The sequence below is a fragment of the Nuphar pumila genome, chromosome 13 (assembly GCF_984573655.1).
Source record: "Nuphar pumila chromosome 13, dmNupPumi1.hap1.1, whole genome shotgun sequence".
Taxonomy (NCBI): Eukaryota; Viridiplantae; Streptophyta; class Magnoliopsida; order Nymphaeales; family Nymphaeaceae; genus Nuphar; species Nuphar pumila.
The window spans coordinates 88393867-88408957 of NC_143261.1; the positions used below are offsets into that span (position 1 = coordinate 88393867).

Here is a 15091-nt window from a genome sequence, read left to right on the forward strand (position 1 = left end):
GAAACGCACCGTAAGAGAATGTGCACCATCCATTTCTTACGTGAAGGTAAGGGTGGTGCATGGCACATGGTTACCTCTGCCATTTGATGATGAATTCCATGCTCCAATTTTGTGCACCCAAGAACTTGGTAGGTCCCGAGTTGAATTCCAAAAGAATCAAGGATCAACCATTGTTTTTTCCTTTTCTATTGCCTAGAAAGGACAAAAGGTTTCTGATCTCTAGTGAACCTCTCGGCATGTAAAGGTGTGTATCATATGCCGGAGAGTCTATTCTGATTAAGGTTTTGAATATGGTGCAGATCAAGGACATGGCCCTGAAATTCTCTAGCGCTTACAGGCAATGCAAGCCCAGCACAAGCTCAAGCAGCAGCAGTAACCGCAAACGAGGCCATCCATTTACAGATCTCGAAGCAGCGTCCGAGATTTTGAATTATGAAGGACAGAGGACAGGGAGCTGCGGCTCTACTCCGGCATGGGACTTCCATGCTTCCAGCAACAGAGACCTCAGCGTGCTACGAGATTCAGCCCGACAGAACAATGCCAATTCTTCGTCTGTGGAACTTGCTGGCCTAGGTTTGGTGTCGTCACGCTCAGGCGAGTTTGTTCTTGTCCAGGAAGACGAACCGAGAGAATGGATGGCTCAAGTAGAACCAGGGGTTCTCATCACCTTTGTATCACTGCCTCAGGGAGGGAATGATCTTAAACGCATTCGTTTCAGGTAACTTTCTCTTCTTCAATGTCTGTCGTGGTAGACGTCCGATCAAATTTACACAACACGGTCCTTCAACTGAACTCTTAATATATTCAGAATGTGGTATCTTTTCTTTCATGGAATATTTGCAGAAGTTTGTATAAACTGAATTTAACAGGGACAAGGCCTCCTTTTTGCATGCGCATAAACACATGCAGAGAGAGAGAGAGAGAGAGAGAGAGAGAGAGAGAGAGAGAGAGAGAGAGAGCATTGTGCATAACTTGAGGCAGGATATCACTGGTTTAGAGTCAAATGAAACTGAACCCTGAGCTGGTGCAGGGTCTGGAAGTCTGTGTCAACTCAAGTTTCCTGAGTGTCATGTAAAAGGTCCATAAATTTAGCTCTTAGAGCTGCATTATCCCGGAGACCAGTACCTCTAGCTCTTCTCCATGCAATTCAGCTTTCTTAGTATCTTTTCTGTTCATCTACATAAATTCCATTCAATATCATAATTCACCAAAGATTCCAGCACTCTCTCGATGACATTGATTGGTTTACAGCCGAGAGATGTTCAACAAAATCCAAGCTCAACGATGGTGGGGCAAAAACTACGAAAGAATTATGGAACTCTACAATGTGCAGAGATTCAGTCGGCAAGCTGTCAATCTTCCTACTCCACCAAGGTCCGAGGATGAGGTATGATCACGATTTCTGGTACAGTCAAGGGCCTTTTAGCTAGGTCACGTTTACTCAATAGGTTTATGTATTTGTCAGTTAACCATTGCAAGTGCATGTCAAGTCATAGGAGATTGGTAACCCTGTTGCAGCCTCTGTCACAAGGACGCAGCAAAAAGGACACAGAAAAAAGCCATTCTTGCATGATTTTTCATTAAGTACATAAGAGGACAAGACACGAAAGTGAATTGGAGTAGGAGTATCCCTGTGACATAGGTTGCAGCCTTCTTGGCACCATGGTTTCCCCAGCCAGGTACTATTATAATATACCTGTTAGTATCTTCTGTGTGATAAATTCAGTGAGACTGGTCCCTCTCACACCTGCAATTATGATCATCAATTTGGAAGATGGTTGATGGATGCACCTCTGGTTATTTTTTATTCATCATAATAGGAACAATTCCTTGACATCAATTTTGTTCTTATATTGGAAGTCTTCTAGAAAACCTTAGAGCATCACTAGCATCTATACATCCTAATAAGGAATGACATTCAACTTAGAATCTAACCTCACAAGCATGAGATATGAACACACGACAAAACCCATGTTGGGCATCATCCATGAGATGGATGGTGTTTGAGAACCGTTATGCGATCCATAGAGAGCTGTACATAGGGATCAAAGTGCAGCAAGGTCTCTGTGAAACTTCATCCTTTCTCATTCTGTTGAATCATCCTTTTTTTCTTTTCTTAATTCATATTGAAGTCTAATCTATGCTTCATACAGCAGAGAGATTCTGTATCGAGAATGGGATCTGCACGGGACAGCCCTGCCACCCCGCTGAATAGGGACGCATATCCTGGGAATTTATACAGACCACCAGGGAAGCCATACTATGCAGAGCCAACAGAGGCAGCTCATCACTATGATGCGGGATCCACATCAAGTCCTCGTATCGCAGGTTGTGGTGGGAAGAGAGAAACTCATTCGGTGGATGCATCAAGAACCACAACCTCCTCCAGAGATGAAGCCTCTGTATCACTGAGCAATGCAAGTGACATGGAGAATGAGTGGGTTGAGCAAGATGAACCGGGAGTATATATCACCATAAGAGCATTGCCTGATGGAACAAGGGAACTAAGAAGAGTTAGATTCAGGTAACTTATTTTTCTTTTTTCCCAACTGACTTTTTCATTGGGACCAGTCAAAACTATATACAGCTCTTCCGTTAAAAATAAAATCAAATTTATCCTGCTTGAACTAGGGAGAAAGTTTAGCATCCATAAGATCTTTATTCTGGTATTGCGGATGATGTGAAAATGGATGATGCTACCATCCATTTTGATTATCAGACATAGAGAACACAATGTTGGTGTCCAAATTTACTATCATTCATGATGATCCAGCTGCATATTGCACCAAGTTTGAAAAATTAGCTTTATTATTCAAATGCTGATGACCAGGGACAAAATGTTGCTTAGATTGTGTTTTGGAACAGCGATTATGATGTACTGACTTATGTAGATGGTAGATCACTCACAGAAATGCAACTTATTAACAGTAATAGAATATTAATGCATGGCTGATACTGGGCTATCGTATCATAAAATAGCCAGGCCTTGTAAGAGGCTACAGACCAACTTAAATATGGAATTATAAGAATGGATCTGGGACTTGTTTTTGATGATTTGTTACTCGAAAGGTTCAAGACTTAAAATTTGAAACTTTGTAATTGCAGCCGCGAAAGATTCGGAGAGGCGCACGCCAAGATTTGGTGGGAAGAGAACAGAGAAAGAATACAAGCTCAGTATCTTTGAACATTACACAACTTCAATTGAGGTAAATTCTTTGTGGAGTCTGTTTCTTTTATACTTTTCTCATATCTTGCCATCTAAAATTTCTCTCTGTAATATAATGAACTAGCAATGTTCCATTTGTCACTTTCCAAAATTAGATCAGTGGCTGCTTTAATGTTCTAGCTTCCGTTGATATCGGACTTAATCAAATACCTGGCAGCAAAAACCTCTGGAAACGATTGTTCTTTCAACCAATAATATCATGAGAATCACAGGTCAGATAAATGACAGACCAAGTAGACCATGATCCAGTTCACTGGATTCAGACTTCCCCCACTTCTGGGACCAAACTGTATGATCCTTAATACATTTCTTTTCTTATTATCAGCCTAAAGAAGAACCATAATCCATGATCGAGCAATAAGATGCTGTTACCAAATTTTACTTCCCATGCTTAATTAGTAAGGTCATATCCTAATGTACCAACAATCAGAGTTGCAGGCCTGAATATCCAATTGAAACATACTACTGGTGCAACAGTTGCAGCTTCAAACCATTGCAACTACAGGCCAGCCAATATATAATGATCCCAGGAACTGGGAGCAGTGATACAGGGCCTTAATTACCTGTGTCTTGCAGTGAGTCACTTATTTGGCTTGCAATATCACTAGAAATGAGACGCTTTGCGGAGCTGATGCTAATTCGAGGTTGGAAAACTTTAGACTACAGCCTGCCATGAGCAAAACAAACACGACTGAAGTGTTGATTACAGTAAGCTCTAAAATGCTTAAAAAAGGCCTCCTTGGAATTTTTTTAGTCACCTTCATCTCTGAATGTGATCCGATAATGGAGTCTCTAAATAAGATCAGACTAAGATCCACAATCAGCTATTTTGCATAACGTTGATATATCCACTTTTGAACGATGTCTAAGATTCAGAGCTAATTTGCGCTGGCTTCAGGTTTTGCACTGGGTATACCATTTACTCCACAACCATTCAGGACAACCCTATACTGGATTGGGTGATACATCAGTTTCGCACCCAAACAGTGGAATAAAATCAGAATAATAAAAATCGGTCTTCAATTTGTTAGAGTCCGATCACAACGAGCATATATGCATAAGTCCTTGCTGGTTTGAATCTGATTCCAACTCAGCACGGGGATGAAAACCAAGGTCTGATGCCACACGGTTCAAGCTCTAAACCGAGAAGTCCGAGAACCATCCACTCTTAAACCAGGTCAGCAACTTAAAAACTGACTCCACTGGTCTAGACTAGTTCACGCGTAACCAACCCTACCTAAACTGAATTATATAATTCACAATAGCATGATTCTAAGAGGCTACCATTGAGGCTTAAACAACGGATAACCCCAACAATGATGTATTTTATACCAAGTAATTTTTAACCGCTAATTTTGGTAAAAGCTAGACTTCAATCCAAGAAAAGGTGGGCTTACATTCGCTGCATATCCCTGTTGACTTCCCCCCAGAAGGCGAGAATCAACAACAGCAGCCATAAGCAAGACAAAAACACCATAAATGTGATGAAACACCAGTCAAAGCAAAACCAGGAATTCGAATGGACCCAACGTAGATGGGCCTCTAAAGCCATCGATTATGATTTGTTAAATGTGTTTTTTTTTTCTCTCAAAATGCTTCCCCTTCCCTATCAAGGTCTTAAACCACTTCAGCAGGCCATGTCCACCATCAGCGTCACAGTGAGTTACCACGATCCACATCAACTAAACTCTACAGATAAACCAGGGCGAACTCATACTCAAAATATAGATACCAAAACCTCCTGCTCAAAATAAGTTTTCATCAAATAATATTCACTGTATGATCAGGTCTCCATACCTTATCCGCTTGTTGTTAAACGGGCTTGGCAGCAAACTAACTCATGACAACAGATGTGAACATTACTAATAAAGCATTTGATGAACGACTGACTCAAGTACTAGAACATAAGCACCGATGATTCTACCAATCTTAAAATGCAGTACATAGGATTAGGAACAAAGCATGTTCATGTGCATACATGCCAGTCACTAATCCTAAAGGTAACACAGAACCAACGTCCACAGAAAGCTATGTAACAACCGAATGCATCAGTTTCTCGTAATCAACCTGCAACCTTCCTGGGATAGCTCTTACTGACATGTGCAGGAATTCCATGAGCCCGACTGAACAAATCAGGTTGGCTGTGCCATCCACCAGCCTTCATCGGAGGCCTCACCGCCCTTCCTGGATGCTTGTCAGAGCCAACCACCAATTGGCTTGTCCGGTTCACTCCATTCGGACTAGCATGAGAAACATCTCGTGCATTTCCATACGTGCTAACAGAAGCTGCAAGGAGAGGATGCAAGATTAACCAGGATTTTAGTACTGGGTACAAAAAGAATATGTTTTACATGACAGCCAACCACACTGGCATTTTTCTATTGACACGATAAAAGACTAGCAGGGTGGATCACTGCCCAGAAGTATGTTTACACTATAGGCAAGGTGCAACCTAGTGTCAATGCTTGGGTGTTACTGGCCCACGTTACCTATAGTTTAAAGCGAACAACACACTTTGACCCAACACAAAATACTTGGTATCAAGTCCAAAATTCATCATAGAAACACGACCACTGCGTAACACTAACAATAGGATTGGAGGTGGAGAGTAGCCACTGCATAAATCTGAATCATCAGATTTCAGTTTGGAAAAGCTGCTGCTAGAAAGAGCACGACAGTTTTGAAGTTGGCCAAAGCACATATTTTCATTCAAAACAATGGGTTAGTAGAACCTGAAAAGATTAACAAGTTCAACAAACAAAAAAATCCACCCAATCTATTCTTGCAAATACGGCACAGAAACTTTGAAGAAAGGATAGAAACTTTTCCTACTTGAGTCACACCATTGGTTAAGTACAAGTAAAGCACTGTGGCTAAACCCTGGTTTAACAAACAGGGAAAGTTGGGGTCCAAAGGTATATCGCTACCCATGTAATTAACATGTAGGGGTAGGGCTACATCCCACAATTCTGCAACTCAAGACTTGCAAAGATACATTCTTTGGACAGGTTTCCATCACTGCCTCAAAACTAGAAACAGTAGCTTTGTGTAAGCCAGGAGAAACAGTAACCTATGATTCTAACGTTTCAAAGGAAACATTTTCACAAGTTTCAGCATGACTAACTGGTCAAAGAAAGAATCAATCTGGTTCCTTAATTTAATTTTGCCAAAAAAAAACTTCACATTTTCATCTTGTGACTGGTTTAAGACATTTGGTGATAGATGAATTCAAGTTAATAACACCCCACCGTAAGAATAGGTGCAGACATGTCCAACTACTCGAACTGAGAACTGCCCTCAAGGGCGAGAAGCCACATATTTTGAAGCAGGAATACAAATGAACCATGATAATGACAGGAATTCATACCCTTGACTGGGCTGTTCCTCACTGGTGGTCTGTATCTTGGCTGTCTAGATCCCAGTTTGTTCTTCTCAATCTTATTATCCTGCAGGGACACAGAATGAGCAACTGTCCAAATTATGCAACAAAAAATTAAAATTGGAAACTGGAGTGATTAGTTCCTCACCAGGTTATCCATTTCCAACTTCCGCTGGACACCTGGAAAATTAAACGTCAACAAGAAATTATTCCTCATACAAGGATATCTAGACCATCACAGCTAACATGCAAAAAAAAACAAAAACAAAACGAGAAAAAAATCAATCACAAAAATTCTCAAGTAAATCACCTGAATTCAAAGAAGCGTTTGTCTTTGCAGTAGAAAAGTTGCTTGAAGGCTTTGAACTAGATAGACTCTCGACCACTCTCTTAAAGCTCCTTTGCTCCAAGGCGCCTCTTACCCCAACTAATGCACCATTTGATGAATGTGACATCAGCAATAAGCATGAGAAACATGCACACACATGATTTATATTTTATATATATATATATATAGAGAGAGAGAGAGAGGTCCCTAATTGTTTCACTTTTTGGGAAAAAAAATAGCCGAGCAGAACAGTTACAAACCAGGAGGTGTTTTAGGCACCATTTCCTTCGCTCGAAGTGAAGGAGGAATATAGAGGCATGGCTGAAAAAAGATATCGATAGTTAACATTAGAAAGTGAAGCATAAGCATGAATTTAAATGGTTTAGGATGAAAGCATGAGCAAAACCTGGAAGAAAGGATGCTGAAGCACCTCTACTGCTGTTGGTCGCTTCTTCGGATCCCACGAACAAAGCAACTAAACAAATTCATAACAAAATAATGGTCTTAGGAGCAAATGAAAATGCAAAAGATTCACATCAAGGCTCAAATGTTTATGTTTTATATTATATACCGTATATTTGCACAACTAGATCTCTTATATTATGTCCAAATCAACTGATTCAGGACCATCATTTTCAACATGTATGCAGTATATTTAAACAACTATACTCATCTATTACATCCAAATTCACTGATTCAACTTGAGCTACACAAATATGAAAGGAATTCAACTCTACAGTACCTGACTCAGCCAATAGACCCTCCAAAAAATTCTTTGGGTGACTCAAAAAATGAAAAGGCAGAAAAAAGACAACTATAAGTAAACACATCTTGATTACAGTTGTAAGGGTAAACGATGAGAACTAAGCATGTTCCATTACAAATTCTTCTCTTAACACCTACATTCTCCTCAACAGGGTGTTGACAATGCAACCCAGACACAAACCCAAAACCATTTTCTGTGCAAGGCTTGAACTCTTTCCTGCCACATAGATGATGGATCTTAGCATCAATAACTACTCTGGGGTGACCTCAGAACAAGATGTAAAGAATTCAAATATAAGACCACAATCAATTTAGATTATAGGCTCAGCTGGAGATAGTGCTTATAAGACCCAGATCCAACCAACTTTGCACCCTTCTGGATTTGGTTTTACATTTCAATCACAAACCAAATTTGGATATGAGAACCCCAAAATATGTCCAGCTATTTAGCTATTTGGATCTAGCAGGTGATCTTGCAGGTAAATTGCAATCTGTCTGTTCAGAACTTCAGATATCGGACACTGACCTGACCATCAACACCTTTAAAAAGAAAACCCTTAACCACCGTGTTGAAATCCCCCAAATCCTTATAAGGCTCATGACATAAAGTCAATCTCATCAAATTTCTTTTTTAAATAGCAAAGAATCAAATCCGTTGACACCTTTAAAGAGAAAATTCCATTGAAATCCACCAAATCCTTAAAAGGGCTCTTGGTACAAAGTCATTCCCATAATTTCTAACATTTTCTCACAACAGCAAAGAACCTACTGCAGCAAATACAAGGGTGAGAAACTCAGGCTACCAAACAAGAATGCAACATAGGTATCACCACCCCAACCCGCCGTTAAGCTCTTACAAGTGGATCAGACAGGTATTTTAAAGGGAAAATTCTAATTAGGAGGCAACCTTTTGCCCTTAATTCCAAATATGGGCCACATTTTTCTGATTTCTGGGCCAAAATTTTCCTCACAACTCCCAAATAAGGGCCTGAGGTTAACGCCCTGTAAGGAATGACGTGTTTGTGTATTAATCATGTTCTAGAAAGGCATATCGGTCTACTCTTATGTTTTATGTTATTCAGTTACAATGTATTCTGGTTGAGGGTAGACTTGTTATTTTGTCTAACCCTATTGTAAGTTATATACTAATCCAATGAGAAGGAAACCCACACAAAATTTGTGGGATTGATTGCACTCTCGCCATCTACCTTCTCCTCTTCTCTCACTCTTTCACTATTTCTGAATTATCCTCTTCTCTCTGTCTTTCACGACAAAACAATGAGATTTTGACAGCCACTTTTGAAGGTTTGAAGTTGGATCATAATGCACCCCAAGGAGAGTGGTATATAGATTTGGGAGCCAGTAATCATGTGTTTGGCAATGCAGGTATGGTTTCTAATCTCAAAACCTTTGATCAACATGGAAGAATTATTACAAGAGATGAGTTCTCACCCCATCACTCATGTAGGAAATGCCCAAGTCTCGCATAAAACTGGTCATGTGTCTCTTCCAAATACTTTTCTTGTTCCCAAAAATAGAAAGAATCTTATTTTTGTCTTTACTCCTTTTGTGCATGTGAAGGATCTTCACATGATCAGAATGTACGTTGAAGGAGTTAGACGGGGGAGTCTTTATGTGATGAAACAAAATCTTATGTTGTTCTTACTCCTTTTGTGCATGTGAAGGATCTTCGCACGAGCAGAAGGAGTTAGACGGGGGAGTCTTTATGACATCAAAAAAGCTCATGGTCCTTCTAGTTCAAGACCGTCCAATTCGGGTTCTTTAGGAAGTCCAAAGTCCGAGGTGTTGATTTTGAAGATTAAGCCCAGTTTGAAGGAAGCTCATCTTTGGCATCGTCGTTTAGCACATTGCAATGTTCCATTCTTGAAATCATTGTCAAATAAAGGTGTCTTATCTAAAGAATCTTGTAATAGTGAGCAGGTGAATAAAACATTATGTTCAAGTTGTCTAAGTTTGTAAGTCATCAGCTTCTATTTCAACACTTTAATAAAAGAGCCTTCTTTTCCTTTGAAATTGTACATTCTGATGTTGGGGGACTGCACCCAAAGATTCCTTTTTCATCTAGTAAATACTGTCACTTTCATTGATGACTACAACAGATTAACATGGATAATCTCTATAAAACACAAGCATCAAGTTTTTAGTCTCTTTCGTCAATTTTATTCCCATGTCAGAGTCAATTTGAGCTTATTATTATTGTTAATTTCCAAAGTGATGGTGGGGGTGAGTATAGTTCTCACACCTTTAGGGATTTTCTACTTGAACAAGGAATTCGTCATCGAAAATCTTGCCCACATATTCCACAACAGAATGGGGTAGCAAAGAGAAATCATAGGCATATTGTGGAAAGTGCTTTTAATATAATTCATATGAATGGTGCACATTTTGGGTTATGGACAGAAGCTTTTCACACCACGGTGTATGTTATTAATTGGTTGCCCATGAGAATTTTAGGAGAAAAATCACCGTACTACATGTTATAAGGTACAGATCCACCTTATAATGAATTTCGAGTACGGGGTTGTGTTTGTTAACTTTGTTATCTACACATCAATGAGTCCCAATGAAACAAATTTTCTCCTAAAGCCCACGTATGCAGGTCTGTTGGTTATGCTGATGGATATAAGGGATATAGGTATTGGAACCCAATGTGAAGATGCATGATCACATCATGGCATGGCATTTTTTATGAAAGGAACTTCAATATTACTGAAAATTTGAAGCGTAAACAAGTGCATAATGATAATATCACTGTACAAACTGATGATTTTCAAATCTGATCAGATCTGTCACTATTACAGGGTATTGATGGTGAATGCAACCAGGAGCATAATCAGCCCATAGAAAGTTTGTGGAAAGCTTCCTGTCATTGAAGAAGGTGATGCGACAGATCACGAGACAGCATGTGGAACAGTAACTCCAGATATTAGCCCTCATCAGCATCATGCAAAGGATTTCCATCTTCATGTTGAAACAAAAAAGAGACCCAACAGCCCTAAGAGTCTAGCACTAGAGCAGTCGATGAATACAAATCAGCAGGAAAGAGACAGATTATATCGTCAGACTTACCAGAGGAAATAAATCAGATTTGACAAAGCTGGAGCACATGGGCAGACTAATGTAGAAGCAAACAATGAGTTTTCAGTAAACAATGTTGTCTCACATGTTCAAGAGCAAGCTGATGCTACTGAACTACAGATTCAAGAGTAGTCTCTTAGCAGGTCGACCAAAGTAAAACACCCAATCGATAGATGGGTCTCTTATGATGCTTTCAGCCTGGAATACCAAGTATTCTTCAATGAAATTCAGCAAGAGCAAGAACAGGCATTGTATGTTCAAGCAAGCAAAAATTACCAGTGGGTTGAATCAATGAAATGGAGAAATGAGTGTGTTGCATTATTCTAATACTTGGGAAATCGTCGATAGGCCTCTAGATAAGAATATAGTAGGATGCAAGTAGGTGTACAAAATTAAACATAAAGCAAATGGGAATGTGGAAAGATATAAGGCATGTCAGGTGGCTAAGGGATACAACCAAGAATACGGATCGGTGATAAGAACTTCAGCTCTGTTGTCAAAATGGGTACAATTAAACTTGTATTATTCCTAGCCATGATTCACAATTGGAAGCTGTATCAAATGGGTGTCAAGAATTGTTCATGCATGGGGATCTCAAAGAAGGGGTTTACATGGAGCAGCCACCGGGTTACACGGAGGGCAATCCCTATCGGAAAGTGTAAATTAAAGAGATCCTTATATGGGTTGAAGTAGGCTTATAGAGCTGGTTTCAGATGTTCTCAAATGAAATTCGAGCTTATGGTTTTCAGCGAAGTCAGGTAGATTATTCTTTATTTACCAGTGTTGACACTCATGGCATTACTATTTTATTTATATGTGAATGACATTGTTATTACTGGAACTTCTTTTGATCACATAAATCAATTAAAAGATTACATGCAGAGAAGATTTTAGATAAAAGATTTGGGAGCTATGTCACAGGGACTCGGCCAACTGGGTGCCGCACCCGCGTCGACGCAACGTGGGTGCACGTGCACGTGCAGGTGCGGCACCCGATGCAGTCAACCTAACCCTGGGTGTGGTCAATGCACCCAGGGTCATTTATGTCCAACTTTTGGACTTTATATATATATATATATATATATTTGCTGCACCCAAGTTTTTTGAAAGTGCCGCACCCGTGCACCCGCACCCATGTGACATAGTTTGGGAGTGTTGAGGTACTTTCTTGGAGTAGAGATTGATCACGATAAAGAACAAATGTTCTTATCTCAACAAAAAATATGCCATTGATTTGCTTAAAAGAAGCAAAATGAAGGACAACAAGCATGTATCCACGCCTGCACCAATTGGTTCGAAGTTGAAAACGGATGAAGGGAGGCCATCTAGAGATCCGAAGATATACAGAAGTAGAGTGAGTGCTACAGTATTTGGCATTTATGCGCTCGGATATTTCTTACGCAGTCAATCAAGTGTCACAGTACATGCTTGATCCCAAAGAAGGTCACATGGAAGCACTAAAACACATCCTGAGATATGTTAAAGGGACTATGAATGATGGATTGAGGTACATAAGGATTGTGATAATCCTTTGATTTTGTAGGCTTCACAAATGCTGATTGGGCTGGTGATCCGGACATGAGAAGATCTATATCAAGATATTATGTTTCTTGGGAAAAACTTAATATCATGTAGTAGTAGCAAGAAGCAAAAAACTATTGTCATGTCCACTACAGAGGCTGAATATCGTTCCACGGAAACGTTGGCATGAGAGGTTACTGAGATTAGACATCGATTAATTATCTTGAGACAAAGCATAGGGAAGTCTGATATATTGTGATAATCAAAGTGCCATCAAAATATCCATAAGCATATTTAGATTGAACATTTCATAAGAGAGAAGATAGAGGATCAAGAAATAGAGGCGCGTTTTGTTGGATTAGAGAATCAGGTGGCTGATATTTTAAAGGCTTATCGAATGCGCGATTTTGGTTTCTTAAAGGCAAGTTGTCAAAGATCAAGAGATTATGTACAACTTGAGGGAGGTTGTAAGGAATGACTAGTTTGTGTATTAATCATGTAGAAGGGCAATTGGTCAACTGTTGTGTTCTATGTTATTCAGTCATAATGTATTCTGGTTTAGAGTAGACTTGTCTTTTGTCTAACCCTATTGTAAGTAATATACTAATCTAATGGAATTGCTCTCTCTCTCTCTCTCACAATTTCTGAATTCAGGTGTGACTTAAAACTTTGACACCAGTCATATAAACCAATGGAAAAGTGAATTTTATTTTTTAGTTTCCCAGTTCGTCCCTGTGAATTTGAAAGTACACATTTACCCTCAAAAAATAAGATGGTAGGTTCCAAACGGTCTGAGACAGAAACCAGATGAAGGAACTTCCGGTACCTCACCAACCTCAGAGTTGGACTCATCTCACCAGCTTTTGGGTGAGATGCCTTGGACAAATGCATCCCTTGCAATGTCTAGCGGGTTCTCTTGGAGAGATTCAGATGGAGCCTCACAATTGAATTCAAGTCCTTTCTTGTGGCAAACCAGAAAGATCCGTCCATCCTGCAGCACCTAATCTGACTTTGATCCTGAAATGATAGGTCCGATTTTGATTAATTTGATCTAGTTGAAAATTACTCATATGCCTGGTTAGCTCCTTTTATTTTTCATTGTCTTTCACTTAATAATATGATCTTGTGTCACATGGTGGCAGGAAAGTGAATTCAGATCTTATTTTGGGGGGATCACAAAATCTGGTGCATCATATCCTCTCAGCTTTTCAAGGCAACTGTTCAGGACCTTCTTGAGGGAAAACCAGTGATCTGCTTATCACTGGCAAGCACAAGAACACTGTAATTTGGCGAAAATCCTTGTTGACACACTGTTTTTAGGCCTTAGCTTTTTGTTATCATTTGTCATTAATAAAACTGAATTTTTCGGCTTCTTTTAATGGTGCTGTAAGCAAAAGGATTCACAGGTGATGCAAGAAGAAAGGGCTGAATTGGAAGATGAATGGACAGAATTAGCATATACAATGCTTGAAAGAGGGTTATAGGGGTGAACAGTTTGAGAAAAAAAAGAGCCCAAGGGTATTTTTGGTATTTTAAAACATTTAACTCGGGTTAATCAAATGAGGTTAACAGCAGGCGCTTATTTGGGATTTGTCAGGAAAACTTTGGTCCATATTTGGAAAATCAGAAAAGTGTGGCCCATATTTGGAACTAGGGGCAAAAGGCTGGTCCCTGATTGGAATTTTCACCTCATTAAGATGGGCCACCTCTAGCCATTCCACGTAGCTTTTATGGGGCAAAAATATCCCAAACTAAGATGCATTCAAGAATTAGAAAAAAGGAAAACCTGATTCACTTCTGGTATTACTTACAGATATGAGATTAATGGCATCCTCACTGACTGAAGGTATCAGGACTGAGAGATCAGCACCCACAAACTGCAGCATACCAGGAAGAAAAAATAGATAAATAAACTGCTAGGAGACATAAAAGCTACATGATGCTTGCATTAATGACTGAAAAGAGAATATAATATACCACACCTCAATATGAAGCAATTCAAACAAAAAAAAATGGAAGAATAAAACAAAATGTCCATAGATTGCATCCTTGCCTCAAGTTTCTGGTTTTTTTCTAAAGAAAGAACTCACCTCAAGTTTTTGTTAAAGCATATCAAGCATGGGCAAATAAACCCATTAATCAAATATATCATTGCTGCAGAAATTTTATCAAGACATACTAAATATCACACTAAAATGATTGTCATCATGGTGAGACAAAATTAAAGTTTCAAACCAACACAGTTTTAGTTTATATATACAGGCAGAATGAAAACACTACACGGAACATAATACCACAAACTTGTCATAAATCATCCTGCTGTAGAACCGAGGATGATGCAAAGCAGGAACACAAGCTTTTACCCAACAATTTACAACAGAAAACATTTGAATAGATAAGGCAGCCAATTTAATACCATACATGAGATGACACCCACAAACTTGACAAATAGCATCCAATTTAGGACCACAAACAACAGAAAACAGTGTGTTTTCCCTTATCTTGGTAACAGAAAATATTCAAACTAAAAAACCTACAAGTGCCACTAATACGTCCTCTTGCTAACACCCATATCCCTAAAGCTGACAAACCACATAAAGAATACCTGAAAAGGTTGTGCAATTGCTCATGTGAATTACCACAGTTTCTTTGATTCCTGACCAGGAGGGAATGCCATCCGATGTAATCAGCATGAAATGCCAATCATCCTAAATAGTTGTACACAGCATAAAGGACACCCCAAGGCCAAACACATGCTTCACCCATCAACAAG

The 15091-nt window shown here is 39.4% G+C and overlaps 2 protein-coding genes across 2 annotated transcripts in view; one reads left to right on the top strand and one right to left on the bottom strand.

The window, feature by feature from the left end:
* The first annotated feature begins 290 nt into the window (after nt 1-290).
* LOC149819044 (protein BREVIS RADIX-like) lies at nt 291-3184 on the top strand. The gene is made up of 4 exons (XM_089986335.1): nt 291-718; nt 1252-1387; nt 2154-2524; nt 3106-3184. The coding sequence occupies exons 1-4, from the start codon at nt 291-293 to the stop codon at nt 3182-3184; spliced, it is 1014 nt and encodes a 337-aa protein (XP_089842461.1).
* A 1756-nt stretch (nt 3185-4940) lies between these two features.
* LOC149819045 (cyclin-dependent kinase F-4-like) overlaps nt 4941-15091 on the bottom strand; it is a 30919-nt gene continuing 20768 nt past the window's right edge. Inside the window, exons 13-19 of the mRNA XM_089984640.1 lie at nt 14130-14195; nt 7340-7408; nt 7194-7254; nt 6916-7032; nt 6754-6785; nt 6594-6672; nt 4941-5512 (exon numbers count right to left, since the gene is read on the bottom strand). Of these exons, the coding sequence (XP_089840766.1) occupies nt 5289-5512; nt 6594-6672; nt 6754-6785; nt 6916-7032; nt 7194-7254; nt 7340-7408; nt 14130-14195 (648 nt within the window). The 3' untranslated portion in view covers nt 4941-5288. The remainder of the gene's footprint in view (nt 5513-6593; nt 6673-6753; nt 6786-6915; nt 7033-7193; nt 7255-7339; nt 7409-14129; nt 14196-15091) is intronic.